The sequence below is a fragment of the Choristoneura fumiferana genome, chromosome 4 (assembly GCF_025370935.1).
Source record: "Choristoneura fumiferana chromosome 4, NRCan_CFum_1, whole genome shotgun sequence".
Taxonomy (NCBI): Eukaryota; Metazoa; Arthropoda; class Insecta; order Lepidoptera; family Tortricidae; genus Choristoneura; species Choristoneura fumiferana.
In genome coordinates this window covers 2,488,795-2,499,629 of record NC_133475.1, presented here as the reverse complement: position 1 = coordinate 2,499,629, position 10,835 = coordinate 2,488,795, and the positions used below count along the sequence as shown (strand labels likewise).

Here is a 10,835-nt window from a genome sequence, read left to right as displayed (position 1 = left end):
GAAGTTCAACATGGGCCTGGGAATACCCGCAGGGGGCATTAGCGTGCTGGCTGCTGGTAAGATTCAGGCTACTGGTAAGATTCGGGAATACCCGCAGGGGGCAACAACGTGCTGGCTTCTCGTAAGATTCAGGCTACTGGTAAGATTCGGGAATACCCCCAGGGGACATTAGCGTACTGGCTGCTGATAAGATTCAGGCTACTGGTAAGATTCGGGAATACCCGCAGGGGCAACACGTGCTCGTTTCTGGTGAGATTCTGGCTACTGGTAAGATTCGGAAATACCCGCAAGGGGCATTAGTACTGGCTGCTGGTAAGATTCAGGCTGCTGGTAAGATTCGGGAATACCCGCAGGGGGCAACAACGTGCTCGTTTCTGGTGAGATTCTGGCTACTTGTAAGATTCGGAAATACCCGCAAGGGGCATTAGCGTACTGGCTGCTGGTAAGATTCAGGCTACTGGTAAGTTTCGGGAATACCCGCAGGGGGCAACAACGTGCTCGTTTCTGGTGAGATTCTGGCTACTTGTAAGATTCGGAAATACCCGCAAGGGGCATTAGCGTACTGGCTGCTGGTAAGATTCAGGCTATATACAAAATTACCTATTATTGCATACATTTGAGGGCCAGATTTTTTTCCGTGCAGTATTTAGTAGGACTAGTAGGATTTCGTTACTCACAACCGTTACTTATTCAGTCCTCCCTCTCCCCACATGGGGTGTTTACGGCATCAAGAAATATATATGAAGGAAACCGACAAAATCAGCCTTTGAAAGCAAAAATAAGTGCTTCTCAGAACTCCGATGCTTCTTATGGGTGAAAATGTCATTACATAAAATATGACCTACCGTAAGGACGTCGAGTACACAATTCGATTAGTGGTAGAGTGTTCCTTAATGTTGTTGTTCCTTCGATAATGGTATAAGAGTATATAGAATGTTCCTTATTACCTTACCTGTCAGTGGGTATACTGTGTTAGGTGCCACTTAAGAAGGTGTGGGCTGGGCATGTGAGAAGGGACAGCGGAGGCGGTAGCGATTATTAGTCGCGGCCTATACCGGGTGCGGCCTGTATACGAGCAAATAATGAAAACATAGATCGAATTAAAAGATTAAAGTTTAATAAAATTAAAAACTAATTATTATTAAAAGTCGCTAAACTGTGGATGTTGATTTTGATGAGTATGATCTATGCTTTAATTATTTGCTCATATTACAGGCCACAACCGGTATACAATAGCAATTCAGTGGTGTGTGTGAAGTTCCCAATTCGCACTGGGGCCCGCGTGGGAACTACTGCCCAAGCCCACTCATTCTGAGGGGAGGCCTGTGCCCTGCAGTGGGACGTATATAGGCTGGGATGATCCGGTATACGGCCCACGGCAATGCCTCTCAGAATGTAAGGGTTTCGGCCATAGTTCCATCGCGTGGGGAACGTCCCATCCACTATTTCATTTCTTAACAGGTGTGTGTAGGTTTCCTCACAAATATTATGTATGTATGTATTTTTTGTTAATTTAATGAAGGACTAATTCAATTTTTAGAATCCTAGTGTATTAATTGTATTTATCATCTTTGAAACCGATGGCTTAGTAGTTTGACCTATCGCCTTTCAAGCAGAGGATCGTGGGTTCAAACCCCGACTCGCACCTCTGATTTTTTGAAATTCATGTACGAAATTACATCGAAAATTTCCCACTAGCTTTACGGTGAAGGAAAACATCGTAGGACACCGTGAAGTTCCCAATCAGCACTGGGCCCGCGTGGGAACTACGGCCGTAGCCCTCTTATTCTGAGGGGAGACCTGTGCCCAGCGGTGTGACGTATACAGGCTGGAATGGTGAAGAATTCCCATTATGTTCTAGCGGTTTCTATCCACACGTCTCGCGGCTGGGCGGTCACAAGCGGAGCGGGGGCGGGCGCGACAGCGGCGAGCGTGCTGTGGGCTGGCGCTGCGTGCTTGCTCGTCGCACTGGTGGTGCAATGCTGCCGGACCGTACTGGACCCGCCTGGGTTAGACTTAAGGTAATGGTCCTTGGAATTCTAAGAACATACAGGATCTCGTATCACAAAGAACAGCTGTTTGTATAGAATTTATTAAAAATGGCTTGACAATCGAAATAACATTTCCCACCCTCTTATTTGCTAGATGCTTTTGTATGGACTCGGATGATGATAATCCCACTAAGATTATACGAGCAATTATAAAATATTATAAATGCGAAAGTTTGTAAGTCAGTTTGTTTATTTGTTTGTTTGTTACTTCATCACGTCTAAACCACTGAACCGTATAGATGAAATGCGGTATACAGATAGTTTGAATCCCGGAGAAGGACATAGGATAGTTTTTATCCCGGAAAATTGCATAGTTCCTGCGGGATAGCGATAAACGAATTTTACGCGGACGGAGTGACATATTCATCATGATTTTTCCTACAGCAAATTCGACGAAGATTCCCGCCGGCCATCGCTTTCCATTCGCACGGCATGTCGGTGACCCTCGTTCTTCTACAGATGATTTATTTATTCCGATTTTGTCCACAGCGACTTCGACGAAGAATCCCGGCCATCGCCCCGCGACCTAGTCGTCATCGCGTGCGTGCAGATCGCACTAGCAGCCGCAACGCTGCTCAGCGCAGCGGTATGCGCGCGCATCGACCGCGCCTGACGCGAGCCGCCGGCGCGCTGCCGCGCCGCGCCCGCGCCGCCGCCCGCGCCTCCGCAAGCCGCCGGACGCGTCGCCTGGCTCATATAAAGCTTTAGTTGATTTGGACAGTGTAAACATGTTACTTGTGTGCTATACGGATTTGCTGACAGGTTAGGTCACACCGCTAGGTCAATTAACCTCTTTTTAACCGACGTATGTAGACGAGTGTTATAAGTTTGACGCCAATGTGTTGTCTGTCTGTAGCATCGTAGCTCACAAACGAATGGACCGATTTTAATGCGTTTTTTACGTGAAAGCGAGTTTTTTAGCGGTGGTTCTTAACGATGTTTTATTAGAATTAGTTCAGCCGTTTTCGAAATAACTTTTCTATGATATTTATGTAGAACCTTTTTGTCTTATTTTAATTTTTTTTTTTAATTCATGAGCCACCGTGGAACCATTTCACAGTAAACGTCATAGTAACATCGCATTAATTGACAAGGAAAATCGTAATGCCTTTTCTTTGAAATGGCTCCATGAATTAAAATCTTTGGCCGTTATTTATTGAAATCGCTTAAATTGTTTCAAGCGTTTAAGATCACTTTGAATCTGTTTTTGAGCCTCCGTTGTCAAAATGACGAAACCTTTAGAGCGTTTTCACATTATCCGATCCGGTATCGGACGACGATAGACGACATCCGATATCCGATACCATGTGCAGCTTTCACCACAATCGTTCCGAAACGGCCGGCTCAAAATGGCCGCCACGCATCGGGCTCTGCGCACTCAGACAATATAGATACCTACACGCATAGCACACATACAAACATTGTCGGCCGACAGCCCACGGGCGTCCGGTGGTGCCGTGAACATTATCGGTGTCGGCTCCGATATCCGATATCGGGCCGGACAATGTGAAAGACAGGCACATATTAACATTTTACTTGCCCCGATATCGTATCGTCATCCGATACCGATATCGGATCGGATAATATGAAAACGCTCTTATAGGTTACGTCGTGCCTGTCTGTCTATTGACCGCAACACGCGACTGCAAGAAGGTCGCACAACCCGGTACATACATATGTAATGCATAATGGTTTACTATCGTATTTTATCGGAAGAATTGATATTTATCATGCTCTCTTAATTTGCTGTAGTGCCCATCTTACAACCGTATGTTTTACAATTTGACACTTAATAATAAAGTTCCATATTAATAGATATGAAAATGTCACTCATTTAAACAAAAATTTATTGATACCTACTTTGGGTCCCGTCGTAATCCGATTGAGATCCGACTTTTCTCGATGGAAATACATTCTTGGTCCAATAATGACAAACAAACCTTCGTGACTGCGTATAGGCTGAAAGTTTTTTACATACAGGATGTTAAAAAAAATCCTGCACTATACTTTAACCCATATTACGGCTACTGATTATTACTAATACGATACCATTCTAATAAGAGATAGTCTTCTTGTGACTCAACTTCCAAACCAAACCTTTTTTTTCTCGATTTTCAATTCCACTTGTATCGTGTTTGTAATTTGTAGTCTTAATGTGCGTTAAAGTATAGTACAGGATTTTTACACCCTGTATACTTCTAACGCAGCTAAGAACGATCCCCAACTATATAACACAACGTCAGTTCTGTATAGTTTGATTAATACTAAGCAGTGAGTCCCAGGAGTCGCGGACTGAGGTCGCGGTCGTTAATATCGGAACGCTACCACAATGTTACCATCGCAATGTCAATACGACCACCTAATACTTTTATACAACAGGTACGAAAATGTTCTATTTGTTACTAAATAATGGTTTTGTAAATAATCATTGAAAATTGTTTGCTGAGTGTAAATGCATTGTACCGATTTGAAGTGTAAATTGAACATAAGTGTTGTAAACACTTTACCTACATTCATTGTGTTTATGTAACTTGTTTAAATTCTAAGGTCGTACATTTTAAATTGCATGCGAAACATAAAAATATTACTATAAATTGTAAATAAGTTATTTATTTGTACAGTATAAAGTGTAGTCTTAGATAGTAGTTTAAACTTGCTACTAAAAGCACTAAAATAAATTAAATACTGTAGAGTACTTTCAAATTATAATTTTGAAATTCGACTGTATCATTATACTAAAGCTCTAAATGTAAATAATACCTAATTAACTTACATTACTAACTTCTATTTTTGTAAATAAATAGATTGACTTGAATACTTATGTTTTATTTACCGTCGGAATTGGATGACGTATTTTTTCAGGAACACGTGAGGTAAACGTCCGAGTGTTCGTCATTGTCCTAATGGTCGCCATCTTTAATTTTATATTAGCAATAGAGGACAACAGGTATGAACTGAGACATTGAACGTTTTACTGAAATTCAGTAATAAATAACGTATAAATCGTCCACGGGAATTGACTATTTTGAATTCGGACCGAAATAAATACCGTTCAAAATGAATTTTGTTGAAATGTAATTGTGCTGAAATAGGTATTTGAAACCAAATTTCTATGTTATTATACAAATTGTATTTTTTGGAGCATACATATATATTGTATATTTTACCTAATGACTTGTAATAAGAACCACGGCACGCGTCATCGTGAATGACTCTATCTATAAATAGACAAGATTCCGTTTCTGACGATATTCATGTCATGATGGACAGTTTTCCTTGCTGTCGTATTTCATATCGGCGTTTTTCTGCTGAGACGTATAATTTTGTACTGTCGTTTTTCCATTTGTACTCATTGACAGTAATATATATATATTAGTAAAAAATAGGCTTACGTTTGGCCTCAATCTCGCTTGATGTAAGCCTAGTAGGTGTCTGTTCACTTATGTACCTTTAGTTTTTTTGTTTTCAGAAAACTAATAACCAAATTCATTTATTTCAGGCAACTGGGCCCATACAATAAATACCTTACAGACTAACATACATATTTATAATTAAAAATATTTAAAACTAATTGACCCCGTTGAGTCTCCGTCCCCGACGTCGCATAATATTAAACCGACGAAATGTGAAAGTTTGTGAAGATGTTTGGATGCTTAGATGTTTGTTACTCAATCAAGTCTAAACCACTGAACCGATTTAGATGAAATTCGGTATACAGATATTTGGAGTCCTCAGAAAGGACATAGGATAGTTTTTATCCCGGAAAATTGCATAGTTCCCGAGAGATAGCAATAAAAGAATACTAACTACGCGGACAGAGTCGCGGGCAACGGCTAGTTATCACATTATTTATTTTGCTGTGACTTACTTTTCAAAAGTGTTTTTCAAAAAAAGACACGTCAAGATCGCTTACCTTCTTTCTAATGCTAAAAAAACGAAGTATAGGTCGGTTTTGTTTCAACTTTTCTATGTTGGTTATGTTAAATGAATTTGGAACCCTTTCGTATTCAGAGCTGACACGCACTGAGCTGTTTTTTTTAATTTGCGGGTTTCGCACAATTTACTGTTCCTTTAATTTAACGCTAATTTCATAAAATAACCAACCCTTTATTACGGGCATTAACTTAAGCGTCTCTATAAACGTTGGCTAATGAAAAATCATCTCAACGACCCAGAAATTACGGTTCAAATTGCAAAATGCTGAAATCGTGCAAATATGTTTTCATTGACGGTGTTGTTTTATTGCAGTCATTAACGCGAGTTCTGAAAATTTCGGTTTGTCGGTTTGGACTTTGGTGTGAAGAGATAAGGTTTAAATTTGTTTGTGGGGGTGAAAGGTCATAGGTTTGTAATTGGTCGTGAAAAATACTGACGTGTTCAAGTAAAATTTGTGGTCGGAATTATAATAAATTTAGTTTGGTATGAAGGAATGTTTAATAGGCACTTCCTTTTTATTAAGATGGAGCCAAGCGGAGATAGGCAGAGCAGAATCACATGTAACATACATAACATAATCTAACCAACTTAAAAAAGGTTAAACCCCCGGCTCTATAATATCTAAGTTCAATGTCAAAAACGGCTGAACTGTTTTTAATAAAACGTAGCTAAGAACTACGCAAGGAAACTCGCTTTCAAGTAATAAAACCGCATCGAACTCAGTCCATCCGTTTGAGAGCCACGATGCCACAGACAAACGGACAGACGGATATTAGCGTCAAACTTCCCTCTTTTTGCGTCAGGGGGCTAAAACGGGGCAAGTGTGAATCGGACTCGGACATTGTAGGTTCCTAAAACCGGCTAAGCGCGAGTCGGACTCGCGCAATGAGAGATTCTGTACAAATATTTAGGTATCTATGAATATCCAGTGTTAGCAGAGCCCTGCTCCTGAGCAAAATACTCGTATCACACAAACAAGAAATTAAGATTAGAAATTAATAAGCTCATACAGTAAACTAGCCATTACGCGACTCCGTCCGCGCAGGATTCGTTTATCGCTCTCCCGCGGGAACTATGCATTGAAACAGCCCCTTAGTGTCTAAGGTCTCAACATTAATTCTTCTATTCGTTTCCACACACCCAAAAATAAAAAATGATCCAAAAGCTTAGCATATTTAAAACAAACATCTCAGCGCCTCCTACGTTGCTCTTTGATCTACAAAACATATGAGGAAATCTTTTGCCAAAACATCTTCTATCTTTTGATAAATTCTTAAGCGATCAAAATCTCTCCGCTCCATTATCACTTAAATAGAAATAGAAATAGAAATAGAAATAGAAATAGAAATAGAAATAGAAATAGAAATAGAAATAAAAATAGAAATAGAAATAGAAATAGAAATAGAAATAATATTTATTCACTTGAACAGCGGTTACAGAGATGTTCGGTTGGTACACATAAAAATGATTAGAATGTTCAGCACTCTCGCCGGCATCACCAGCATGTGAATATAAAAGTTGAAATTTAATTTCATGCAATAATTAACGACTAAGAACCAAGTAGGCCAAGCGACTTATAACATTAAATAATTTATGGAGATAAGAATTATTAGCAGACACATTTATTTATTACTAACATATTTTTAAGGCCATCTGAGCAAAGCCGCGGACAGACAGACAGACAGACAGACATGGCGAAACTATAAGGGTTCCGTTTTTGCCATTTTGGCTCCGGAACCCTAAAAACGAACTTTTCCGACAAAATAAGATGGCCAAACATTGTACGCGGCATTAGACATGGCTAGTTATATATGTAGCACTAGAGTTTACCCGCGGCTTCGCACGCTAAAACTATTCAATCTGGTAGTTACAATTTGAAATCCGGTATTTTACAAAATTCCCCTGGGAAATCCCAAAATTTATAACGTGGTCTTCATTGAGGTTGTGTTAAGAACAACTGTCCAAAATTTCAAGACTAAGCACAGCGGTTGATTTTTCGACATTTTACCCATATCCCGTGAGAATATCGGGATAAAAAATAGATTATTTTTTATTCCAGATGTTCAGATATCTTCATACCAAATTTCATCTACATCCGTGAAGCCGTTTTAGCGTGAAAGAGTAACAAACATGCTTACTCACTCACAAACTTTCACATCTATAATATAAAAGTGAAGCGTCAGAACGGGACAAAAAAAAACGAGACAGAGCAGGATGGCGCTCTACAACACCATTTTCACACTTTTCTCCCAAACAACGCATTATTTCTCTGGAATCGCGAGAAACTTGAGAAAATATGATATTTATGGGTGTGTACATCAAGTTCGAATTTCGAGCCAAAAATGAGCGATCATATCTATGCCAGTGTTACCATTCAGGGAAAAAGAAATCTATTCATTATCCTGCATTGCGGTCTGTAAAGCTCTTTACTCATTCATTGCCGCTCGCAAGATTACGCTTTGCTTTGAGTCATGAAATTTGGTATGTAGATAGCTGGATGTCTGAAATAACACATAGGCTACTTTTATTCCAATATTCCCACGGGATACACAGCACCGCAATGAAGATTACGATATACATTTTGGGATTTCCCACAGGAATTTTGTAACATCCCGGAATTTCAATTGTAACTACCAGATCGAATAGTTTACGCGTGCGAAGCCGCGGGTAAGCTCTAGTATATAATATTAGTAGGATTGTGCAGTATCGACGATAAACGAACATTAAATACAGCACTTAGTTCACTACCTAGCATGTTTAAGGTCATCATCCTAACCCATGTCACAATAACCGGAAATAATCACAGAAAACCGGCGAAACCTTCATTTTGAATAGAACTATCGTTTCCTTAGAAAATCATGTACAAAGGATTCTCTTTTGAATCCGTACAATTCAACAAACACAAATTGTGTGTAGGTATACATAAAATAACGGAAGTGATTGGCTTGTACTCCAAAATATATCCTTTAAGATTAAAGATTACTATTAGTTTCATTTTTTTTAGAAACATACATCAAGTAGGTATATTTTCAATTCAATTCAATTTTACATAGACCATTTTTATTAGAGTTAAGAAAGAGAGAAACAATATAAGTACCTAAATTAATTCTCATCACAAGACATAACAATATATATATTATGAAGTACCTACACATAGACAACGCGAAGGACAGGTATAGTATGTGTCATTGCTGTTGTGAATCGGACATTGGCTCAGCATAATACGACGGCTATGCTATACGTCCCACTGCTGGGCACAAGCCTCCTCTCAGAATGAGAGCGCTTGGGCCACAGTTCCCACGCAGGCCCAATGCGATTTGGGAACTTCACACACGCCATTGAATTGATTCGCAGGTTTGTGCAATTTTCCTCACGATGTTTTCGTTTACCGTATTAGCTCGTGGTAAATTTGAAATGTGATTTCGCACATGAATTTCGAAAAACTCAGAGGTGCGAGCCGGGGTTTGAACCCACGATCCTCTGCTTGAGGCCACCACAATTCTTCACGAATGACGAAGTTGACGAATGTATAAAGGGAATTTTGACTTTAATCTCTATAATCAATTAATTTTATAACATTTTGCCGCTACCCTTTATATGCGCTGTAATTGAGACGTATGACTGTTCAAACCAAAGTTTAACTTCTAACCAAAGTTTTGAAGTAATCAGCCATCCGCTGGATGTTTTTAGTAACTTTCACGAGTTTCACGTATCATGAAATTTACTAATCTTGAAAATTCCCGACCCGAGCCAAACTGTATTATGAAACCCATTTGTCACACTAGATTAAAATAGACATAGTAGTTTATGGAATAAACGTAAGGACAAATTTAAATGTAAATACATACGAACTGAAACTACAGCGTAACTGAAAAATAAAATTAGAGCCGAAAAACTCGAGCATTTCAAGCAACCAGAATTATTTTCTGTCTCAATAGAAACTGAAAAGTTATTTTGAACAGCAAATCGCCGAAATATGTATCAATAAGTTTTTGTTAAAAAATTATATTTTAATTTATTGCTGACTTTACTTTTGTTGACTGTACTACATTGTCATCTAAACTGCATATCCGTATCAAATGACAAGTCGCTACTATTAACCATTGAGGAGTTCCCTCCTGCAAAGACGATCCTGGCAGGAATTTTACTTTAATCACTTTAATCACCAAATTTACATAAGTATGCCAAATTTCAAGTCAATCGGGCTACTGGAAGTTGGTCTAATTTAGCTTCCAAGAATTGACCCAAATAAAAAACAGGTGAAACTAAATAAAAGCTTGTAAAAAAACCGGTCAAAAGCGTGTCGGACACGCCCAAATAAGGGTTCCGTAGCCATTACGAAAAAAATAAGTATTATTTTTCTAAGGATTTCGTGTTTATACGGAATCTTCCAAGTTTAGGTATATTTTATACCTTAGGCTGCTATTTACTCATAAACTACTAATAATTCTCAAGCAAACTTAGCCGTTATAGTTTTCCTTGAAAATTTGATATACTTACTACCATCCTGATTTTTTTCAAATTTTTCTACCTACCGGTTTAGATTTTAGACGGGGGGGACGCTCGATTTTGACACTGTTTACGAGCAAGTGTGATGAAAAAAAAATAAAAAAAAAATATGAAAAATAGCAATAACCCCGATAGGCTAAAACATTGTGCAGTAATTAAATTCACTATACACAAAATAAATTACAGTCCCATCTTTTTTTTTTTAATTTTCAAGTCTACAACTTAGTTTATGGAGGGAGGGACTTGCTTATAGCAAAAACTAAACGTATGTGCCTGAGATTCGTTTAGAAAATGAAACTACTGCGATAAGTTGTTTGCGAAAAATATTATGCTTAAACG

The 10,835-nt window shown here is 38.8% G+C and overlaps 2 protein-coding genes across 2 annotated transcripts in view; one reads left to right on the top strand and one right to left on the bottom strand.

Moving 5' to 3' along the window:
* LOC141427274 (uncharacterized) overlaps positions 1-4,805 on the top strand; it is a 43,498-nt gene extending 38,693 nt beyond the window's left edge. Inside the window, exons 4-6 of the mRNA XM_074086562.1 lie at positions 1-56; positions 1,862-2,021; positions 2,541-4,805. The exon at positions 1-56 is cut by the window's left edge and continues 5 nt beyond it. Of these exons, the coding sequence (XP_073942663.1) occupies positions 1-56; positions 1,862-2,021; positions 2,541-2,664 (340 nt within the window). The 3' untranslated portion in view covers positions 2,665-4,805. The remainder of the gene's footprint in view (positions 57-1,861; positions 2,022-2,540) is intronic.
* The window catches only part of mmm (missing minor mitochondria), a 41,729-nt gene that overhangs the window by 9,123 nt on the left and 21,771 nt on the right, over positions 1-10,835 (bottom strand). The window lies entirely within an intron of this gene.